We start from the raw sequence: 25,471 nt of genomic DNA, 5'->3' as shown, positions 1-25,471 counted from the left end.
GTATTTTTAAAATCTGTTTGTCAACTATGTTCATTTATTTTTGTCAAAAATTTAACCTCTTGTGCAGTTATTTTTGGTTTATGGAGAATTTTCATTGTTTTTAGCATAGAGATCAGAATCAGAAGAGAGTGCAAATTAGGTAAGTGAAGTACAGTGGGTCTAGGCCAATGTATACAAGCTTGCATGCTTAAAGTTAGGCATCTAATTAAGTAGATGGCCGGACTGTGATGGGTTGAACACCTGCAATTGTGTGCTCACTAGATGTTCATCATCTCTGAAAAATCAGGCCACTCATTTATGCAGATGTCTAAAGATAGAATTACATGACTAACTTTAGGCAGTCATGCTGGAAACTGTTAGCCTGAGTTACCTGTACAAGTATGATTGCGTGGACCAAAATTAGCTCAAAAGAAAATTTAGCAATGAAGACTGAAGTATAGCCAACTCTTTAGTGCACGGGGTGATAACATAGAGATGGCCTCAGACAAAACCCTGGTTCTGAAGCACCACCCTGAAGGGTAAAATCCAGATCCAAATCTGCACTTTGGGATTCTCACTTGTGATAAGAAAATATAAACAATCAAAATCTGCCGAACAAATTATTTTAAAATAGAATACAGTAATGCTAAGGTTTTAACACACTGAATAGGTTATTCCAGATTCAAATGGCCTTTACAGTTTCTTTTTTAAAAAGATACCTGTGCTAAAAAAATTATACATAATAAAATATTTGCAGTTTTCTATTCAAAGTTAGGCCAATGTTCATAGATAACAATTTTAAATTGCTCCATGATGGAGAATTTGCCACAGTGGACATATATATTAATCAGGAACAAATGTGGACCACCCACTTGCAAGATGCTTGACGTGGCCACAGGGCTCCACTCAAACAGTAGTTTGCAGGATCACACCTAGTTATAACACCAGATTCAAACATTTACCATGGTGCAAATACTATGCAGAAAATTTAACTTCAGTGGGTAGTAAAAGGAGAAAGTAATGCCAGCTTTTGCAACATAGTTCTAAATAAGCTACAGTTTCTGAACAGCATGAAAGTAAAGATAAACCATCTAAAAAAAGTTTCCCTTTAAGAAAATTGGATAGAAATACAACGTTTGTTTTGAAATACCTCCCATTATACTGAAAGACCAAGAAAAAGATAAAATATCTAAAAATAAATATTAAAACAAAACTGTTTGCTGGTAACAACAGATTGACTAAACATATAAATCAATCACTTATAAACAGCAACACATGACAAGAGTATTTGGTATGTATCTATTCACAATTAAGAGGAATCTAGGCTATTTTTCCAAGCAGGCTTTATATGTACTTTTATGACTCAGTATATTTCACCCCAGCACATATAGATCATGTTTGCATATTATGAACATATCATACCCTTAAAAGATAATTCTAAGAGAGGCAGACATGGACAAGTGCTATCTTTGGTATGTTAAAATTCTTATTATAGGCCCAATTTTCAAGCACCATCTCTTTAACAGTATATCCAATATCCAAGAAGCACAAAGGCTTTTAAAATGTGCCTAAAGCCTTAAAATTCAACCTACCTTACAAGGAGTTTCCTACCTTGCAAGAGGAATGGTCATTGTGTATCACTGGGTCCCTGTATACAAAATAAAAACAAGAACAGAAAATAAAAACAAAAAACCCTTCCCCATCCTGCAAGCGAGGTGGGATTTTAAGGACTGAGAACAGAGAATGGCATTTGAATGTCCTGTTTAAGAGACAGCATTTGAAAACAGGGCTCAGTCGCAGAAAAAGAAAAAGAACAAGAAAAAATGAGACAGACAGAAAGAAAGAAAAGAAATTAAGTCATTTCTGCAATCTTATATCCCAGGAGACATGTAGTTTTCACACCAAGGAAAGCAAATCAGACCACCACAAGTTATCCAAAACATTTATTTTAAGCTTTATAAGAAGTTAATGAACATGGAATAATGAACAATTGAAGAAAAAAGGGAAATGGCAAGAAAAAAAAATTTTTTCGGTGAGATGCGGGAGATTGTCGTGCATCCCCCTGGTTCCTGAAAGAGAGAGAGAACATATTAAAAAATGAAAACTTTTCTATTTATGCAATTGTATCACACTGGAAACATCTGCCTTTTTCTACTGCTCAAAGAGCCCGTTGCTCTGAACACACTACTACATATTTAACTGATGGTAACTCATAAGAATACTCTTCTCACAAATGCCAGAGCATCCCCACTCACATGGCCCCAAATGCCACAAAAACTGTTTCCTTTGAACACTTACGATTTCTTTTCCAGCTTTTCCCACACTGTTGTCTTATTTGGCTGGTGAGGAAACCTTCTTCAATTGCTGTTCTGTGGCAAAGAAAAACAACTAAGTACCTGTCATGAAAGGGCTTCATGTTTAGGAATAATCAGATTAATGTGGTTTAAAGTAATAAAAATTCATAATAATAATAATACTGATTGCAACTGACAGCTGTATGTTGATGTTGAGACCTAAAAAAACCTCATTTCTGTTCGTGACATCCAGCATTTTCAAGAGTGACAATTTTATGTGCCCAACTTGAGACACAGACCCTGACTTTCAGAAGTATTCAGCACCCACTGTTTACCTACTGACTTAAGATGAAATTGCCAGATTTTGTTTCTGAAAAGTCAGACTCAAAGCATTTACAGTTGGGCACCCAAAATTATGGATACTTGAAAATGTAAGCAAAGTCTTTTCTTCCCCCAATACTCTAAGTCCAAATACTTCAATATTTTTAAAAACCACAGCTATGGCAAATATATGGGCCAGATTCTATTCTCTGCTACTCTGGTGTGAATCCACAGTAAATTCTCTAAAGTCTAATCACTCTTAGCTACATCAGTATAAATGAGGGCAGAATATCTATAATCACAAAAATAACAGAGGCATACAAGTTCTAAATTCTGTCCTCAAAACCCATTACTGCATGTCCTAATTAATGGTAACAATTCCAAGATTCATTATCATTACTTGTGACTACAATATCAACTAACACTTCCAATAAGTAACAAAAATATATTACTTACAAGAACATTCTACAGGTACTCTTCATTAAACCTGGAGCTGCAGTGCCATTTTTCTTCTTATCTTTCAATGTAGTATCTGGTGAAGGTCTAGAAAACCTTTTTCCTATTTACAACCAATGTTGGTAGTGGAAGTTTTCAAGGAAGTTGCACAAGGGGTGTTATTTCCATTTTATTTCTGCAGACAAATCTCGATCATATATTCCACCATGTTGAAATTAAAAATGGTTTCTGAATCCAGGGCCTTCTGTTCATGATTTCTTCAAACAAGTTAACTTTTTTGTTTCAACCTTTATATAGCATTCACATATTTATTTGCTCTGTGATTTCATTGTTTCAGATGCCATTAAGGTGTGCCACCTTTGAAACAATGGACACCAGTAATGGAATGGAGTATGAATGTTTGTTGGAGGACAGAGCCAATAATATTCATTTTGAATGCTATTAACTGGTATTTTTCTCGTAAATAAATACTACTACTTGATGCCAGATACCTGTCAGACTTCTGTGCTGATGATTATTATATTCCTGCAAGATTGTACTAGCAGGTAATCTGGCCAAAAGTAGGGAGAGTCCTACATCTACATTTATACCTTAAGACCAATAAACAAAAATAGATGTTTTCTTTTTGAATTGGATACTAAAAGGACACCATCTAAAACTTTCCAGCCACCACTAACCCAGTATTTTGCAATCCTTATTTATTTTCCTCTCATCTAATCCATACTTTATTGTATCACAGTCTTTGGTAGGCTCAGCAAAAATGGAATTATATCTGTTATCTCCAGTTCTTAGTTTCTCTCTTGACCGTTTAAAGTTCTCTACTCCAGCTAAAACAGCTAATCCTTGCTGTTCTCTGCAGAGGCCCTAAAAATATGAAGTTGCTTGATAAATCCATTCCTTGCTAGCAAAATCATGAGATCTTTGGACCTTTTTGGATGTAGAGCATGTATCAATCAAAAACTTAACTAAAATTAAATAGTCAAAATACTAATTGAAGATAAAAAATTAAAAGCAGCTTTTCACAAGCCACATGAGTTCCACCCATTTATTTTTTTAATGAATAGAGTTCAAGATTCTCTTAATTCCACTAAATATAAATTTCAAATTTCCAACGTTATTTGTATGACTACTGAAATAAAATGACAAATTATGGTGGGAAAAAACATATCACTCAGAGTTCAATGTAATTTGATTAGTGACTTTGAAAGATGACTTTTTAGCTAATATTTTATTAATTTTTGTCATGAGGGTAATAAATGAAGTGCAATATTATGAAGATTTTCTTCCCCAAATAGCCAATTAAGCAATTTTGTTTACAAATATACTATAAGTTAAATAAATTCATTTTTACTTTTTAAATTTGTTTCTCCTCTTTACTTATTTTAATTTAATGCATGAAATTATTTGATCTTCCCCAAGACTGATGGGGGCACCTACACACACACCGTAACTGTGGCTTTACAACATGATACTGCAACATAAAGAGGTGTTAGGTTACAGACTGCTATGTCTCACACATTCACTAATTCTTTATCTACAAGCAACAAAAGAAAAAACAGTAAGGATTCATACTTTAAAAAAGTGTTTTGTGAAATCTGATGCTATCCATCTGTAGTGGGCAATTATGGTGAGCAGAAAAATGTCAATGCAGCAGACAGTATTGCTGGGGTTTCAGTGGTCTGTGATATGATAACTTGAGTAGAAGCTAGAATAATGCCTAGGTAATTTTTTTCTTTGAGGTTATATGATAAAGTTTTTATTACCTAACTGGAATTCTATGTAAGGATGTTAAATATTATCCCTATCTGAAGAGAAATACCAACAGCCTATACCCTCTTCCCTTCAACTAAACAGAAAACAAGCGCACACACAAAAAAGTCCCCTCCCCTATAACTAGGGAACATTAATTTTATAGAGTTATCCTACAAAAATGAATGTAAAAATTCTTGATAGTCATATAATGAAAATATATTTGTTGCGATAAAAATTTTAGTCAGAAAATCAATAACTGTTTATTCCTTCATATTCTGAAGAGACAGTTTCTAAGCAATCTTGTCCTGAGCAAAAAAAATGTACCAGCAGTTGATCTTGCTAGCAGCAGAAAACAGTTTCAACATGAGGGGAGGTCAGGAAAGATTTAAAAAAAATAAAAAAATAAAAAATGAAGAAAAAAGAAAACGAATTTACTCTATTATCCTAACACAATACAGAAGAAATAGTTCACTACTGAAGAGGCATGCTACCTACAAATAAATAATCTTCTCTATCAGCAATCATAACTTTCTTCCACTAATTATAACTATACTGAAGTATCACACAGAGGCTCAGTCAGGATTGAGGCTCTCCCTTGGGTAAGGTGCTGTGCAGACACAAAGACACAGTCCCTGCCCAAGAGAGCTTACAGTCTAAGAAAGTAAGTGATATACAAAGGGTGAGGAAAGGAGGATACAGCTAAACACAAACAAACTTGTATATACATATATTTATTTACATTTTGGTAAAATATTAAAGGTCAATCTATCTGCCCCTCCACCTAGCCATCATTAAGTGGATGACTGCTGTCTAGAAATCCCAGCAAATGCGGGTCTCAAGGAGAGATTTAAATGAGAAGAGGGTAGTGGCCTTATGGATCAGTTCATGCATACGGGACAGTGTGGAAGAGGTTATATTAAAAACTGAAATTGTGCAGAGCAGCATTTCTCCAGGTCAGAATTTAAGCTGTGTGAAGTCCCTATTTCCTGAGACAGAAAGTGTGGTTATGTGAGTAACATTTGACCATTTAAGAGGGCAAGTGAAATCACTGATGTAGGACTACACTGATATCATGTTACTTGCCACTGTTTCTCAGTGATTGCCAGTTAGCACAGTAACTCTGAGGAGCTGATATGCAAGGGTTTGAGAAAAAACCTGGGACAGAAGAAAAATGGAGGTGGATGGAGGAGAGAAGACAAAGGAAGAAATGAGGGAAATATTTTCAAATGTGTTTTTTAATTGAAAGTTAGTTCTTTATGTGTTTGCAAGTTATCAGCTAAATAACTAAAAACATATACAATATTTAATGTACGTTTGACACCATAAAATAAACTGGACCATATGCCAACATTTATAGTTATGCTATTATCTTTCACTATGGAAAGGTGAGAAACAGATTAAACAAGAGACAAAATGCTTCCCCTTACCCTTCTTCTTCCGTACTGAAGCTTGGAAACAGAAAGGGAATGAATTGTAAATCAATTCTGAAGGTAAGCCCATTTTAAATGCTAAATCCTTGACTGATTTTTGAACACAAACATTTTTCTTCTATTCTTAAGGGGTCAATCTATGCTAACTGTGGATTGTGCATGTATTTTTCAAACCAGTTTAAACAAATATCTTGGCATAGCCCAGTTTATCAGGGTTTATACTTTGACTATATAGAAAATTATTGAATTATAAAACTTAGATACCTTGGCTATGAAGTGTGAGATTTATTTTTTAAAATTAAAAATCATCAATTTAGGCACTTTTACGATATATAAATGGGCTATGAAAATAGGGCATTTAACATCCTTGCAGTTTGGAAGTGGAATGAATTGTAGACAAATTTTATATGCCATTAGTTAATACTTTGGATTAAATTTCTTTGTAGGATAAAAGCAACTGCCACTGGTTAGCAGTTGATGGGACACCCATGCACTATTATGGAGAACAGAGTAAAAATGTGTCAATAAAAGCAGAAATAGAAGGGGTTCGGAGACAGGCAACAAAAGTGATGGGAGAGACTTCCATATGGAGAGGTTGAAAAGATTAGGACTGTCTAGTTTAGAGAGGAGACTAGAGAAAGGACAGGATAGAGCTATAAAATATAATGAATGATATAAAAGGAAGGGAATTCCTTTTTACCCTTTCTTGCTATACAATAACAAGGAAACATTCAATGAAATTAAAAGGCACCACATTTAAAAGTGATAAAAGAAAATACATTTGTACATAGCACATAAGTAGTGAGAACTCTTTGCTACAGGACATCATTGAGACTGAGTTTACTAGATTTAGATGAACTATTGTCAACTGTTGATGTTGTCATTATTCACATATATAAATCTAGTATAAATACACACACACACACCCTCTCGTACTTCAGGACATAAACCAACCTCTGTCCAATGGGAATTAATAAGAACATTTCTGTATGAAAGAATTTATGCAGTACTATGCAGCCTTTTAGGGGATAATGTACCTCCGGATTGAGTTTAAACAGTATTCTTTGGGCCAAGGAAACCTTGAAAATGGAGGGTTTGTTTAGCCCCATCTGGATGGAAGTGTAGGGGAAGACATGCTTTAAAAAAAATGCAGGTACCTTACTGATTCTCAAAATTGTTTCTGATTAGGATGCCAATAGCCATAAAGCCTCCACTGTGTGGAGCTAATTAATATCCCCTGGGATAAGTAGGGCTGGGACTCAAGAATGGTCCATCTTTGGGTAGAGAACAGCTCCAGCTACACAACAACAATTTTTTGAGCCAATTACAGCATTGTTCTTTCTTGAAGGAGTTCCTTCCAGTCCTCCTTTGCTAGAAGGATGGTATGATTCCTCTGCTCACATATACATACAGTAACTCCTCACTTAACGTTGTAGTTATGTTCCTGAAAAATGCGACTAAGTGAAACGATGTTAAGTGAATCCAATTTCCCCATACAAATTAATGTAAATTTTTTTCACCGGAAAAAAAAACACCCTATATATTATATATACACACAGTATGTGTTTTAAACAATTTAATACTGTTCACAGCTATGAGGATTGTGAAGTGTGGTTATCGTCCCAAGCAGCGAAGAGAGGGGAAAAAAAAAAAGCCACGATCAGCAGCACTTCAGCAGCTGCTCTACCACCCTGCTTCATTCTTCGGCAGCCAGTCCTTCCCTCCGAGAGGGACTGAAGGACCCGCCACCGAATTGCTGCCGCAGACCCAGGCGTGCCGCCACTTTGCATTGGTTGTCCCAAGCACCTGCTTCCTGCATTGGTGCCTGGAGCCGGCCCTGGCTGCAATGGGCTGCTCTTCCTACAAGCAGTAGACAAAGCAGGCAGCTGCCAAATGACATTAGAAGGGAGCACTGCACAACTTTAAACGAGCATGTTCTCTAATTGATCAGCAATGTAACAATGAAACAATGTTAACCGGGACGACTTTAAGTGTGGAGTTACTGTACTTGGGCTCTCTGTTTCTGAGAAAGTGCAAGTATAAACAGCAGTGTACCATAGTGGCAGTGGAGACACCGCTTAGTCATACTGAGTATGTACCTATGGGGTTCAGGAGGGTTTGTACGTTGCACAGCTAAGCCGTGGCTCCACTGTGGCTACCTGTGCTTCTGCAGCAATATTGCTATTTATACTTGTGCTAGCTTGATAAGAGCTAGCAGAAGCATGTGTATGAGAGCAGGGGAATCACACCCCTATCTCATAGTGTAGACATAGGCTACAGTATGACAGTAGAATTGTAAAGAGAGAGATTCCTAAAATTGTCCTCAGGCTCCACAGTGACATGGAAGACTTTGGCAGTGGGTGGGTAGGAGGGCTGCCTAAATAATATTTTGCTTATGGCAGATTTGCATGATAAACCAGAATGGTTTCAAATTAAACAATTTTAATTCTCTATGAAGGAAAAAAGTCTCACATTTTAAACCCTGGAGGAAAAACAATGGTAGTTAACAGACAATAAAAACTTAGATTCAAATAACTAAGGTTATGACAAAAAATAATCAGAGCTATGAAAATCTGAGATTTGTACAATCACCACACTAGCCTAAACATATAGAGTATAATCCTTGGTTGTAATGTTACCTAGAATAGTTAGAGCCCATTTCAGTATCCCTTTCTTGGTCAGAACTCCCACTTAAGGACAGTGAGAGTTTTCATCCCTTAAGGAATGGGTAGTGTCCTTCCTTCCACGTAATGTTAGTGGTTTCAAACGTATCACCTTTATTTTTTAATGTGGTTAATTATCCACAAGATTTGACTCTTTTCATTTGAATGATTATGAAACCTATATTGTTAAATTCATGCAGGATCATAGTAAGGAAAGAAGAGACCTAAGAGATGATCAAGTCTATTACTCAGTAAGTGAGTGATATAGTTCCTTTATATAAGACACATCAGATATTTATCCTAGCCAGATAGCTGTATCTAAACATACATTTATTTTTGTCTTTTGCAAATACTGTCAGATCATAACATATTTGATAGTCTAGGCTGATGAAGTACCACTTTTCTCCTGACCCAACAGGAAAAAAAAATTCTTTTCTTCCTGTCATGTAGACTTAATCAGAAATCCCAAGCAGTTATACAAATTTACAATATACACCCTACTGCTCGGACACCTACATTTACATCACTTAGAATTAGTGAGCCAAAGACTAAAATGCTCATCACTTTGCATTGCTAAAAGTTAATGGAATATTCTATTAAGTTTGTGTTCAAACAGAAGAGGAGTCAAAGTGATATTAATATATATACATTTTCAGATTAGAGAGTCTAACGAGAACTAGTTGAAGGTGTACTGTTTTAACAACAGTCAACTTTTCAACAATGGCTTCTGGCAACTTACCTTTATCCACTAATGAGAGGCCACAGAAATTTAAAACAAAACAATATTAGATGAACTGAAAGATTAAAAAGCAAGCTAATAAAATATGATACAGCATTATTATGCCAAACTTTGATGATGCATAAAAAAATGTATCAACATTCTCTTGCAGAGCAGTAAACGCACACATTTAAAAAAAAAATCACTCATGCACATCATGCATATTTTGAACTCTCCAGAGATGCAGCATTCCTGAAACTTTTCTATATCATGTATTGTACAGGGTGCAGTTCATTTAAAATAATTTAAAGTTTTCTTTACATCTCCATTATCTCAGCATGCTTGTTAAAAACACTTTCTTACCAAGCTCTTCAAGCTCTGAGGTCATTGACTTAGACCGCAAGGTCAATGCAGTTGTTGGAGCTCGCTTTGGAGGTGGTGGGGCTTTGCATTAAATAGAAGGATATACAGTATAAGTAAATATACATCTCTGAAGCATTGTATATTCACATATACACTTTTTAGATTCAGCCAAATATCACATGGAATATACACTTCGATTAGATTTTAAAAAATTATTTCCAATATATTCTTTATAGCAATATCAAATAAATGTACACAGTAATTTCTTTGGAGGCAGGAAACAAAACATTCAGTATGCTTTCTGATGGGCCTAAGAGCTTCTCATGGATTGCATTTCTAACCATTTCTGGCCTTCCTACCAGCTAGTCAAAAAAATCAGCAGGCTTATAATGATATACAGTAGAAATCTTTAAGCTAAGTATTTATACACCTCTATTTTGTAGATGTACCTATCACATTGTGTACAGACACATGTACAAAAAATAACTTTAAAAAGAGTCTGCCTCACAATAATTTATGTCATCCTTTCAGGCAGTAGCTTAGGGACACAGATATACTTTACACTGTGCCCTTAAGGTCAGCTTTCAGATAGATACATAAATCAGAGTGCACAAGCTAACCTGAGTGGTCATGATAGGAAAAGAGATGGATCCTCAGGTAGCTAGGAGCCAAATCATGTAGGTCTTTAAAGATTAATGCAAACATTTGGTTTGTACCTAAAGACCAGTGCACAGTCTTTGGAACAGTGATGTAAAGTTAACACTGCTAGAGAAGTAGAGCATTAGAGTTTTTGCACCACGCGTAGCTTCCAAGTGCTTTTCAAGGAGTGCTACACTGTAGAGCAAATTAAAATAACCCTATCTGGAGGTCATAAAAGAGAGTCATATATTATAGAGAAACGTTCTTCCATTATGACAAATGTAAATAGGAAAACTGAGGACTTCTGGGGACACCAGGAGCAATCAAGGATCCTGAAGTATATCAAACTATGAAGCACCTTGACAAAGAGTAGCAAACCAAATCAGGGAGACAGACAAAATTCATGCCATACTCTCTAGTTAAACTAGCATCCCATACATCCTATCTGAATTAAGGCTCATTCACTTTACTGTTATCCAAGCTCCTGTCAGACAGACACTGGGAAAGTAAAGACATAGCATTATCCAGACACTGTGATTAATATATAGCTGTGTCGTGAATATACTAATTGCACAACAGGCCAAACTGCCTCACTGTCTCCCCTAGTGGCCTTGCAACCAATCTGTTGAGAAGTCTGCACAAGAAAGATGTTTAATGGTCACCTGACCCTTTGTCCATCATCGGGAAGAGATCTTCAGCCACAGAGACCTGGATAGTCTCTGTACAATTATCAAACCAAGACCATGGTTGACAAGGATCAAAGAAATCTGTGACCGCCAGGTGATTCAATTGTTGCCTTTTCATTATATTCTGAATAATCTTGCCCCCCCAAAAGGGGGATGATAAAGATGTTAATTTGCTAAAAGTCAACATCATTGAGTAGAGGACTACTGACTGCTTGGCTTGAGAAAATCTAGCAACCTCTCCTTCTGCAGCGAAGTGTCAACATTCACAAATTCACATGTTCGCCTTATTTATGGGCAGAAAACATAACCTATGTCAGTATAAAGAAATGCTAGGTGTGTCTAGAATTGCTTTATCTTACTGCTAACATGTTCCATCAATACCATTGTTAAAAATAATGGAACAAAGAGTAGCTGGGTAAGCTTTATTTGGGCTCAGTATATATAATATATATTAAATCTAAATTCCCAGTGGATTATTAAAAAGCAAAGTAAACAGAGTGCAGTGCTTCAAAAGGCATGTCTTTGAACAGAAATGCATTTAGTAGGACTGGTATTCATTTGTTTGATCCTTTCCATTCAAAGACTAGTGCAGGCATGACTAAAAAGTCTGGCCCACAGAATTCAGTGTTGATGCGGCTTAGGGGGGAAAGCTGATCTTTAATACATAGGATTACCTCAGGTAGACCTCAGCTGTCAGATCACACTGATCAATATGGAACATCCATGGTAGGAGCAAAGAAGTTAGTGTGTGTCTCACTGTTGTACTGAAGCGGTCAGCAACAATATTCTCTGATTAATACAAATCAGGTGCTTCCAGTGGCTCCTAACAAGTTGCTACTGCAGTTCCTGCTTAAGCAAACTTTGGGCACCCTTGATCAAGTGCAATTACAAAGTAATTTGGAAGATTAAATACCAAAAAAAGAAAGAATACAAATAATTGTCACAATTCTTATGGGTATAGTCTAATTTCAGTACATGGGATGCTGCATATCAATCCCCATTAAAACTGAAGGAGTAATATAAACATAAGATTTGTGTTAACTCTGTAGTTTTAATATGTGGGGTGCTTTTAAATGAAAAAGCTCCTATTTGGTACGAAGATACTACATGATGAAAGTAATTTTGCTATGTTTGAAGTTACATCAAGTCATCCTAAAATATCTGCTCTCTTACTGAAGCAGAAGCTTCTCCCTTCTCCAGAGGTGGTAAGGCGGGTGAGCACAACACCCTTTCCTCTGCTAAAAGCTGAGGGAGAGATCCCCTTCTTCCTTGGCTAGAGTGGTGGTAGCTACCCATCCAGTTTCAATCTATTTTAACCAGTGGGCATCTCGAAATGTATTGCTTTTTTATTAACATGTCAAGCTAAATATTTTAGTGCTTCATTTTCTTATTTTCACAGATGCAGTATTTTCAAATGAACTCAAAATTAAAATTCTCATAGGACTTTAATAGGAGCAGCATTGGGCTCAGGCCCAAGCCCAAGTGTGTTTTAAAATCCCAGCCTTTTTGCCTATGGCTTTGAGTAAGGGAGAGATTTTTTTGTTCATCTCTCAAATACTCTAACATGTTAAAAAGTCTGAATATAAAATCTTAAAAGCACATTGCAGAATGATCTAGGAAGATGGACTTCAGCAATGAACATGACAAGAATAAACTATATATTTTTCTGCACAGATATACCTATAAATGAAGTATGGCTCTTTCTTCAACAAATGTAAATAGCTTGTAGATTACATAGCAAAATACTGTTGCATATTTAAGATGAGAAATATATTATATAGCAGTCACTAAAATAATGTAAATAGTCTCCAGCCTACATCTTGTTGTCCTTAGAGCAGTACTACAAAAAATTTAGACAGCAAAGAGAAAAATGTACCTTTCTTTCTAGCTGTATCATCTGGATCAAGATTCCTGGTTACTGTTACAACCTTAAGAACTAGGTGATTACCCCCTTGTCGAATCATGTTCACCACCTGCCTGTGGCCAACTTTCACTACATTTTCACTGTTAACCTACAAGAAAAAAAAAAGACCGTATTTTAGATCAGAATTAGAAAAAAATATTTCAACTCTAAAAATGGGGGGAGCAGCACAGGAAATTACAGAATTTCTATATTTTAAAATAAGGAAAATCCATTACAAAAATGGAAGTCAACTGACATGGCAACAGGAAAAATATAAACTAGATCTTAAAATATATGCACGATTTCTTTATTTCCACTGTTATCCATGAAATCAAAAGGAAGAGATTTGGGTTAGTTCAGAGTTAAATGTCACGTCACTGCTCCCCCTCCCCCACAGAGTACAACAGGCAAAAGGACTGATTTTCTTAAGTTGACTATTTACTTCTACATTACCCACAAATATTATATCTACTGTTTTTTCCTTTATACGCCCAACAGGATATTTCAAGGGTTTTCATTTCTGTTCAGATCCAGTAAATAATTCAATTTCACCCCTTTGAAGAATTCTGACACTTAACAGGCTCTTTTATTTTATGCTCTTCTCTATTTGCTTTTCAGTGCTCGCCCCTTTCCCAGCTCTGCATGAGCCCAAAATAACAGAAGCACTGAAAGCAGGGCTAGCACAATCCAAAAGCATTTTCACAGAAAAGGAGAGAACAGTAAGTTGCTATTGTGTAACCCTAACCCGTTACAACTACACATAGTCTGTGGACATGAACTACAGTTTAGGCTCTGCTGCTGACTGTGTATGTGACCTTGGACAAGTCATTTTGCCTACTCTGTGCCTCAGTTTCTGTATTTATAACATCGAGGATATAGAATACTTATCTTTGGAAAGAACTTTGAGATCTTTGGATGAGAAGTGCAATATTAGTGTAAAATATTATATTGTAAAACTATCGGATCTGTGCTTTTGGAATAAACCTTTAAGATTTATATTTAAGTCACTGTGTTCTATGGCTAGCTGACCATACTGAGCGCCATTGATTTAACCTGGAATTGTCATTAATGAAACTGTACGAAAATTATTCAGCATGTCAAATGACACAATAAATATTGTTCACCGAGCTTAATAATTAATGAAGCAAAACATTTCACTTAACATCTTTTACAAAATAACCACCACAAAAAACAACGTACTACTGAACTACCCCTTGTGTGGCATCCAAGATGTGTTACACATGGAGTCATGAATCCACATTGTAAATATATTAACTGAAGGAAGGTGCTCTCCATCGAATATCCTCTAGCTACTTTGACCACTGTGACAGAACATCTCAAACAATGGCACAGCTTCAGTTCATTTCTACATACGGCCAAATAGTAACATGCTCGAGACACTATTTTCTTTTACTGTTGTCCGTATCTGCTGATTTTCCCCCACCCCTTACACTTGCCTAATATCAAATAGCAATTTTTATACACCAAGAAAAGATGCAATTGGAGTACTATTAAGTCCTAGACTATTTAAGTTAGTTCAGCTTACTCATTATTAACTGACGACAAGCAGCTGAACTCGTATTATTATTACTTACGTCAGAGCAGGATAGGAAGAAACTACATGTCACGTTGGTCTTTGAAAGTATGTGCACAGACAGCCCTTTCTGCCTCCTCTACCCTGCTGTTTGAGCAGTATTTAGGTGATTAACTGAGTATGAACCTACAAATCATTCAGGACACCACAAACACAGGAACTGCCTGACTGGATCAGAGCTGAAGTCCTTCTAGTCCACAATCATCTTGCCAATAATGGCAAGCACCAGATACTGGGGTGGGGGGAGGGGAGTGCAAGAACCCCACAGGTGGTAGCTGTGGGACAACCTGCCTCCACCACTAGATCTCTTATTTAGAGACCAGTTTAAGCTATGCATACACCCTCCAAAATGTTATCATTAACTATTTTATCTATCTAGTTATCCACTTGAATTTTGCCAAGTTCTTGGCCTCAGAGACTTCTTGTGGCAATATGTTCACAGGTTAATTATGAATGTATCACCTTTTAACATAACTGAATATCCTGTTCTTGTGTTGTGAGACTGGAAGAATAGAAGTTTTTGATCTACCTCCTCTATACCATGTATCATTTTATGTACTTTTAACATGTCCTCTCTTACTTGTCTCCTTTAAATCCCAATCTCTTCAATGTCTTTTCTTAAGAGAATGTTTTCATGCCCCTAAACTCTTACATTTTTCTGAATCTTCTCTAATTCTGCAATATCCTTTTGGAGATGAGGTAACCAGTACTGCACACAGTATTCCAGGTGAGGCTGCACCCCTAATTTATTTAGCCAAACAAGAACACCATTTTGATTTATTTTTGTAGTACATAGTCCTGGAGCCTCGATATTGTCATTCTGTGTGGCTTTCTGCAACATCAAACAGTCTATCCTGACTCATTTTAAAAATGAATGGCACCATCTTTAGTTTACATTAGCATTAGAAAAATGATGATGTTGACTTGACTCGTGATCTTTTAATTGTTTCTAAGTTATAATGTTGACATCAAGCACTGTCATAAACAGATAGCTAAGGGTTAACACAGGGAACCAAACACCTGACCAGAGGACCAATCAGGAAACAAGACTTTTTCAAATCTGGGTGGAGGGAAGTTTTGGGTGTGAGTTCTTTGTTCTTTGTCTTGGGTCTGACTCTCTCGGCTCTGAGAGTGATTTTTCTATCTCCTGGCTTTCTAATCTTCTGTTTCCAAGTTGTAAGTACAAGGATAGTAAGACAATTGGTTTATATTGTTTTCTTTTGTATTTACATGTGTGTAGTTGCTGGAGTGTTTTGAATTGTATTCTTTTTGGATAAGGCTGTTTATTCATTTTTTCCCTTTAAGCAACTGACCCTATATATTGTCACCTTGATACAGAGACTATATATTATGTCCTTTTTCACTCTTTTTATATAAAGCTTTCTTTTTAAGACCTTTTGGAGTTTTTTTTTAGTGGGGACTCCAGGGAATTGAGTCTGCAGCTCACCAGGGAATTGGTGGGAGGAAGAAGTCAGGGGGAAAATCTCTTTGTGTTAGATTTACTAAGCCTGACTTTGCATACCCTCTGGGTGAGGGGGGAAGAGAGATTAGCTCTCTTGGTACTTGTGTTTCCAGGACTGGAAACAGGGAGGGTAGAATCCCTTTGTTTAGATTCACGGAGCTTGCTTCTGTATATCTCACCAGGAACCCAGGGAGAGAACACCTGGAGGGGAGGAGGGGGAAGGGAAATGGTTTATTCCCCTTTGTTGTGAGACTCAAGGAATCTGAGTCTTGGGGTCCCCCAGGGAAGGGTTTGGGGAGACCACAGTGAGCTAGGCACTGTATAATTCTTAGCTGGTGGCAGCGATACCAGGTCCAAGCTGGTAACTAAGCTTGGAGGTTTTCATGCTAACACCCATATTTTGGACGCTAAGGTCCAGATCTGGGAAAAAATGTTATGACAAGCACCAAGACTGTTTTGCCTGCTAACGGCAATTTCAGGCTGAGAAGATAGCCAATAAGAGATCCTTAAAATGGAAACCGTTTACAGTATTCATCAGCAAATGGAGACAGGCAAATGTGGTAAAAGAGACAAAATTGCAGACTCCTCTATGCACATACATTTTGTAATTATCATTAACAGATCAACATTCAAGGCCTAATAGAATTTATACAGAAACAAATGCCAATTCTTAAAAATACAAATCAGGATGGATGAAAATCGATAGTTAAAAAAATCAGATGTTTTAATTTAAGTTAAATGTAGGTTTATTAAAGCCATTTAAAATTATATTTGAAATTGACATTCTATTAAGATTTAAGCTTGTTATAAAATATTAAAATAATTTAAACTGAATACAAAAATATTAAGCAGTACATGTTTGCTGCCAAGTCCACAGGTCTACGTTAATGCGAACTAGGCACTTTTCAGTTCATGCTAGCAGGGTGTACACAGGGCAGTTATAACCCAACACTTAAGTGTGCACTGCAGCTCAGACTCCTGTAATCTGCACTGCAGAGCTTTGCAGACAAGCCCAAAACCCACCACAAGGGAACCACATAATACAGAGTTGAAATCCCTTGAGGGATGCCAAAATTTAGTCTTGTAGCATTAAACTTTAGGAAGGATGATTTTAACAACGGCAATTAAGAACTCAGAACAACATACTTTTCAGAATTTGACAATAAACTAGACATTCAGGACTGACCACGTATTTACTAAGCCCATCCTCTCACTAGTCATCTCTGTATAAAACCTTTATATGGTTTCATTACTATATGTTTAAAACTCATCTTCCATATATTAAATCATTGGAAATAACCAAAACTTATGGTATTAAGTGGGAAATCATGAATTTTGGAAAGCTTGAAATTGTATTGATGCGGGTAGCAATAACTTCATTACACTCCGAATAACTATTTTAAATGTCCATACGTGCAGAATTTCAACTCCACATAAAAATGAAAATTACATTAAACAATGCATTTAAATAGAGAGGAGTTGGGAGAAGCCTGCACATCAGTTGGGAATTAGGTTCTCACTTTTTATTCAGAATATAGAGAGAGTCACAGAGTTTGAGGCCAGAAGGAATCATCAGATCATCTAATCTGACCTCCTCTATAACACAGGCTATTAAATTTCATCCAGTTACCCTTGTATTGAGCAGGAGGCTCCAGGCACCAGCATCGCAAGCAGGTGCTTGGGGCGGCAATCTACAAGGGGCGGCAGTCCCTGTGTTTTTGCCCCCAAGCAGCGTGCCGAATTGCTGCCGCGGACGGCGGGGGCAGTCCGTGTGCTGTTAGGGTGGCACGTGCGTTTCTGCGGCGGTGGCAATTCAGCGGCAGCTTCTATGTTCAGCAGACCGCGGCGGCGCAGCTTATGTCTTCCGGATGAAGACAGAAGCCACTGCTGAACTGCCACCGAAACGCATGTGCCGCCCTAACGGAACACAGACTGCTCCCACCGTCTGCGGCGGCAATTCGGCACGCTGCTTGGGGCGGCAAAAACAGTGGACTGGCCCTGGTATTGAGCCTAGGTTTTTGTATGTGACAAAAGCATAAGCCTTTAATGCCCCAGAGGGACTTGCCTTGCCCTCCCTGATCAGTTTTTGATATCACCAGTGTCAAGATACCCGATTGCTCACCCTGTTTTAGTTCTCTAAGATCCAAGGACCTATCTGAAGTATCAGTTTCTAATCCAGGCACCAGTTCACATGCTGGCTGCAGTATTTTTTTTTATTTTTATTTTTTAAAAAGAGATGACTGAAGGAACATGACAAAAGCTGCTATAAAATTCCTTACACCTTCCAAGCATCTGGTATTGGCTGATGTATCTGAGACAGGGTATTAATTTAGCTACACCACTGGCATCTGGTAGGGTAACTCTTAAATTCCTAAATATATTTTATGAAACAGAACGAATCTTTTACTGCCTAAGAAACTCCCATTATTAAACAATTCAACAAGCAAATTACTCCATTACAGAACACAAGTATTTCTAATTAGAATCTATATGTTGCATTTACTATTTTTAAAATTTGGAGTTATTTCTTTTAAAAGAGTCAAAGTCAGTACTGATTAGAAGACACCCCCTAATGTTTTCAGAAAAAAGTTTGAGTTACAGTAAATCAACAGAATATTAATGAAATATATGCACACTTTACTATAAAAAGTGATAAATGGCACCATCTGTTGGCATATCATTATGGGCAATGATGTTATTTAACATTTGGAGCAGGAACAAATTTATACAAGGAATATTTTTCAAAAACTGTCTCAGACTCAATGTATTATTGAATGTGTACAATGGGTTTGTTAAAGAGGCACAGATACATGACATTAAAAAGATGTTGAAACAAAGAATTTTTATTACAAGAACAGATGTTGAAAGGAGGCATGAGGGTACTTTGCTTCTAGAAAGCAGTGGAAGCATATGGTGTGGTTAAACCAGAGCAGAACCAACCAACTGGTGTCTCACATCCATTATCACCACCACCACCCTACTGGGGAGACTTTGTAGACTCTAGATTATAAATAAAAGGTACCAAATGACAAAACTCCATTGACTTCAATGGGACCAAGATTTCATGCCTGATTTTCTGTTGTACTGCAGCTTCTGCAGCCATTTATGCCTGTGCAGTGAATGCAAAGTGAATGTAAAACAGGATCAAATCAGAATGGTGGTGTTTTACACCCACTTTCCTCTGGTGTACACAACAGAAAATCGGTGTAAAACATTGTTATTCATGGATGAAAATGGACTACTTTCCAACTATCACACAATGATACTACTATTTAATTGTATAGGCTTTAATACAACAAATATGCAGTGCTATTATCTGAATAGTACTTCTGCCAAAAATATCTGCATCAACTCTGCCCAATAGTTTTAATTTGATATTATTCCTGTAGGACTTCTGCAGGTATAAGTAATTTGGCAACAGTGCTTCTTTGCTTCTCTATGAAAGCCTTTGCAATGAATAATCCAAGACGACTACTGCATTTCTCCAACTTGTTCTTTAAAATCTGACTGAAGAAGGTAATTGTTATAATCAATGAAGTACTTAAATGTATATTTCACCTGTGCCAATTCCTTTAATGGCATAGAAACTCTAACAGAGTGGATTAAAAGATGGATCTTGGTATTAAATATAATTATGTTATCTGAAATATAACAAACATGGTTTTCATCTTGAAGTTTCACTTGTTTAAAAAAATCCTGTATAAAATGATTATGTTGTTTTCAAATTCAGTGTATTTGCTGGCTGTGCATTTTGTACAAAAGAATTAAGCAACAGTCATGAGGCAAACGCACACTTTTGGGTTTATTAAAGACAAACATATTATTTTGAATTTGTATATATCAATACTGATTTCAAATGTGCACAATAAACATGTGGGTTCTCCAGAGGAGAAGACTACTATTGGATATGAAAGCTTTGGCTTTTAACAATGACTGAAGACAGTAATTGAAGATGCAGATGATAGTTTGATGGAGTGCTATAAGACACTGTTCAACAACAGTAGACACATATTACAACAAATTAGCTTCACTAATAGAAAAGTAGAACCATGTATTTCCACAGGAATATAATATGTATATGGCCATGTATCACCTACCATTAAGGCATCCATCCTACTGTATCATTTTGGGCATACTTTTGCTTTCAAGTACACAGTGAAAACTCAGACTAAACTTAAATTTAGGAAAGAAAGGAATACATACAGTGCTGCCCCTTACATTTGTCATTTGCTTTAGATAATTAAAGTACTGGAGGGGAGTGGCTGATCAAAACACAAGATGGTGCTATGGACTAGCCACGCTATGATGGGTATGTACCTTAGCCATTAGGCTATTGGATGTTCCCAGGTGGGTCTCTCTCAATCTCTCCTGTTGAAGCTGGTCCACTTTCTATAACATTCCTGCATAGTCATCAGGCCAGAGAAAGAGAGGGAGAGAGAAAATGACTCGAGCCTGGTGGTTCAGGCACTCACCTGGGAGGTGGGATAACCCATGCAATATCCCCCAGCTCCATGAATAATTCCTTTTATAAAATGGAACACTTCAACGGGAAAGACAGAGTTGCAACCCATTGCCTGGTGGTAAGTGCACTCACTTGGGGGTGGGGAGATGTAGATTCAAATCCCTCCTCCAGAGTGAGGATTCAAACATGCGTCTCCCACATCCCAGCTGAATGCCTTAACTACTGGGTATAAGTGGGCAACACCACCACCACCATTTTGTGACTACAGCCCTTTTCTTCTCTCTCTCTCTCTTTTTTTTTTTAAAATACCCAAGATGAAGTGTTCCATTCAACAGAAATACATTTTTGCAGTTTGCCAAATTTTTTTTTATTTTGATTCAACTCAAACCAATTAAAAAAATCAGACCTGCCAGCTAACTGAAAAAATCAGTTGTTTGCACAGTTATTTGCATAAGGACAACATTATGTAGGGCCTCCTAAGGGACAGCAGCCTGAATATGCATCAATAAAAGAGGGGGCCAATGGTCAGATTTTAGCCATGGCAGTGAGGCAGACTAACGACAACCATAAAAAGAACAAGCCAGTTATTTAATTTATAACCATCAGATGCAACAACTGCTCACAACACTGAAAATTACCGCAATGCCTAAAAGCTGAATCTACTTCAAAAATGAAGTAAAATATGGAATTGACCCAGAGAATGCTGCAAAGCCAGTTTTTGTGGATTTAATATTAAACACAAACACACACACACAGACAGTTGTTTTGGTTGCCCCAAATGTGGCTTTTTCATGCGATGTACTCTTCATGCTAGATGGGGAGATTTGATTATCGTTAAACATACATCATCCCACACAAAGTAGCTCTATTAGAGCACCATTATTTTCCCCTTTCCAACAAGATTAGGCTATAAACAGACTTGCCAAGATCTGAATAGCGCTACTGGATTTACATGCGGATTTTGGTACATCGTACTGTGCGAGCCAAGCCACTGAAATTAATCAATGATTTCCTGTGTGGTAGTCCAAACATTAAAACATGGTAACAGTGGCACATAAAATATGTAACCACTTCAGCATGTCTGACAAGTTTACACAAATACTGACTGAGCTGCAGCAGAAGCATAAGAAACATCATCTGAAGTAGATGGTTCCTCATTGGAACTCAACTTCTAATATGCTCGAGCAACTCTTGAAGTAAGAGACCATTTATGCCTGGGCAGGCAAGCAGGAAAAAACCTTTGGTAAGGCAGCTGATATCCTGATCTCCAAAATGTCTCTCTTAAATTACACACACACACACACACACACACACACACACACACACACACACACACACACACACACACACACACAGTGTCACGATTACCAGTTCCATACATGCTGTTTACTTGAAATGACAGTTTCAAGTATTTTTCGATTTAGAAACAAACACTGGTGAGACACAGAACTTGACATTTGGAAACTCAAATCTGAAATTTGTTTTCTCAATGATTTTTATACCAGCACACTTGTTCACTGCTTTGTTATTGGATAGCTCGTAAATGCTATGCTTCTGGATTGAATTTATGGAGGTTTCTTCAAAGAAAAAAAGTAATGAAATGTTTACAACATTTGGGAAAATAATACATTCAGAAATTACAGGGAACCCTATGAAGTCCATCAAGTATTACACTATACTTCTAACTTTTTTGAGGAGGAGCTAAGATACAATGGTGGCAGGATACAGTACAAATCCCTAATATATAGGAAAATATATCTTATTTAGATCAAAAGATTTTAAATAATGAATTTTTAAGACCCTTTTGGACACCAGTTTATCTGTTTAAATGCTGTGAACTTTCCACTGAAACTAAGCGACAAAGATTTGTCTTGAGCCTTAAACTATTACAATACGATTATGTTCTAGAAAGTAAAGTTAGAGGCAATTCCTCCCCCTCTCTTCTCTCCATTACACTATCCCCCCAAACCCTTCCCCAATGACCATTATACCTATTTTTTCAAACAGATGGGAAGATACAAGCAGTGTTCTTTGCTTAGTAATGTGATTTATGTATTGAAGAACAAGACTAGCAGCTGAAGTTTTCTGGGGAGGATCACATGCAGCCTATAAGATGCTTAAGTATGCTTTACTTATCTCTCTTTGAAGCTGTCTTGAGGTCACTGGTATTAAATTAATTGCTGTCTCTCAAGTGAGAGATGTTAGGACAGTGTAAATGTTATTCAGAGGCTTGCATGTTAGAAGTTTAACCCCTAGTTTTACTGACACAAAGACTCTTGAGTTGTATGAGACAATACCATTACACAGATATCCATCATGTTTATAAATAGAAATGTGCAGTAACATCACACGTGTCTCAAACTGCAGAAATAATTCTGCATTCTGTGTACAATTTCTATTCCATTAATGGCCTATGAGAAATGTGCTCTAGTCTGTTAAAATCTACAACAGCCTGATAAAAAATAAAATAAAATAAAAAAATCAATTGGCTCATTATGTATACCATACAATGACAAATGAGGAAAATCCTAGAAGGCCAAATATATCACATTATGCAATGTGACATGCTCAGGGATAAGTGTGTCTAGCAGTAACGTAACAAATAAGGTTTTGCAGAACATTACGTACAGCCAGTTAGTAATTAACTTACTGGATTTCTAAAAGTTTTGAATCATTCTTTGGCATGGTCTACGCTACAAGGTTAGCTTGACATAAGCCACCTTGTGTTGATTTAGTTCTGCATGTAGCGACACTTAAATTTATCTCCCATCGATGCAAGTGCCCCATTATGCCAACACAGTAACACCAGCTCCCTGAGTGGCACTGAGCCACGGTTGACATACACAGGTCGATGCAGCATGAGTGTGGACACTGCGTTACCTATGATGACCCTAAAAGGCCTCCAGCAGCTGTCCCATAATGCCTGACACAAATTGCTCTGGTCACAACAGTGCACTCTACTGCCCAAGGGTCATGTAGACACCAAGCCCTCCCTTGCCCTTTAAAACCCTGTGAATTTTTGAAATGCCTTTTCCTGGTCATCCAGCTTGGTGAGCACATCTCTATTTGCTCTCCATTGTTGTGTGCAAATGCCCAGCTGACCATGCTGGCTACACACTCCAGACTCACTCTGGCTTGGTATAGAGAGAAGATATTGGATCTCCTGCACCCATGGGGAGAAGAGGCTATGCGGGCACAACTCTGAGCCAGTGTTCCTGTGGCATCTACAAGCAGATTGATCGGGACATGCAGGAGGAATAGGACAGGGACCAGCAGCAGTGCCACGGGAAAGCCAAGGGACTGCAGCAGGCATACCAGAAGGCCAGGGAGGCCAACAATCGTTCCAGTTCTGAGCCACAGACCTGCTGCTTTCATAAAGACTTACATGCCACACTTGGCCGAGACCCCACCTCCACCCCGCACATCACTGTCAATACCTTTCAGAGGAGCCAGAGTCACAAGCCTTTGCCGTGAACAGCATAAAGGAGGTGGTGTATGAGGAAGAGTATGGGGGATAGGTGACTGGGAGTTCACCTGTGCTGTGAGCCAGGACCTATTTTTGAGTCCAACCAGTGCCTGCAGTCGAGCACCAGTGAGCCTGAAGCTGGGGAAGTAACCTTGGGAAATTTATTTACACACTTTTAACCATTACAGTGATGGTGACCCCCAACTTATCAGGACAAAGCTTTCAAATTTTCATTAATTTACTTATATCAGAAGAGGTCGCAGTACAACAAAGAAAGGTAGCATTGCTATCTGCTTTCCATTACCCCTTTAGAGTTAGGCAGGGGGGCCACGTGGAGCAGTTTCTTTATGTGCAGGGATATCCCTTGAATCCTGAGACATCTTAATGCAACTTCCATTGAGGTAAACTGCAATCCTCTGCGAAAGGTTTCTAAGGATGCCTGCCTTATTTCTTCCTCCACAGAAGAACACTTTCCCACCCCAATCACCAATAACTTTGACAGCTTGTATACTGCAATGGTGCCTATCAGCCTACAGGCATAGGCGACTTTGGGATGCCAGCAGTAGCTGTGCTCTCTCTGCCTGTTATCCTCAGGAGTGTGATACCAGCTAAAACCACCATCACCTGTCAAAATGGAGCCAGTATTCAGCCAGTGTCCTATACTCAGTTTAATGCAACTGAGCAATTCCTTTCTCATGTTCCTCTCTCCTGGTGGGTCATACTCATCATGGCTTGAGCTGAGATTGGCACTGGGTATCAGGAACTCCAAAGCTGAAGTGCCAATAAGTGTCTTGTTTAACATTTTAGGGGAACAAGGGAAGGGGGGAGGAAGTTCTGAATCTTAAGATTCACTTTCCATTCCTTTTATATGACAATACCGCTTCTCTGTGTTATTTGTACCTGCGGCAGTTGCGGCCTTGAGTTTCACACCCTCAACCCCAACGGAACAGCTAAGCCAAATAAGGAGGGGGGGAAAGAAAAAAAAAAAAAAGAGGACACAGGAAGTCAATGCTGCAGCAGACCTTGAACAGAGTGCCTGGAGAATGAATATTGCAGACTTCTGGAGAAGGATAGGGCAAGTTTCTACAATGTGATCGCCACTTGTTTCTCCACTATCAGTGCAGCTCTCAGTTTGGGATTCCTGTGTTGGATGGTTGGGGCAAGCTCAGATAGATAGATCCAGGAATGTGCCCTTTCACATCCGAGAGTTCAGCAGCCACTGCTCATCATCCCAAACCTGCATTATGATGCAATTGCACCAGTCAGTGCTTGTTTCTCAGGTC

At 37.7% G+C, this 25,471-nt stretch overlaps 1 protein-coding gene across 5 annotated transcripts in view; it reads right to left on the bottom strand.

Annotated features, from left to right (window-relative positions):
- Window positions 1-25,471, bottom strand: part of SHANK2 (SH3 and multiple ankyrin repeat domains 2) — a 699,708-nt gene that overhangs the window by 38,845 nt on the left and 635,392 nt on the right. For 3 of the 5 annotated variants that reach the window (XM_030560099.1, XM_030560100.1, XM_030560103.1), the window contains 4 exons: window positions 13,178-13,313; window positions 9,977-10,057; window positions 9,635-9,643; window positions 6,230-6,250 (listed from right to left, as the gene is read on the bottom strand). In XM_030560099.1, coding sequence (XP_030415959.1) covers window positions 6,230-6,250; window positions 9,635-9,643; window positions 9,977-10,057; window positions 13,178-13,313 — 247 coding nt within the window. The remainder of the gene's footprint in view (window positions 1-6,229; window positions 6,251-9,634; window positions 9,644-9,976; window positions 10,058-13,177; window positions 13,314-25,471) is intronic. The other 2 variants (XM_030560101.1, XM_030560102.1) reach the window with 2 other exon arrangements.

This window comes from Gopherus evgoodei, chromosome 4, assembly GCF_007399415.2.
Source record: "Gopherus evgoodei ecotype Sinaloan lineage chromosome 4, rGopEvg1_v1.p, whole genome shotgun sequence".
Lineage (NCBI taxonomy): Eukaryota > Metazoa > Chordata > Testudines > Testudinidae > Gopherus > Gopherus evgoodei.
This window is presented reverse-complemented; position numbering and strand designations above follow the sequence as displayed.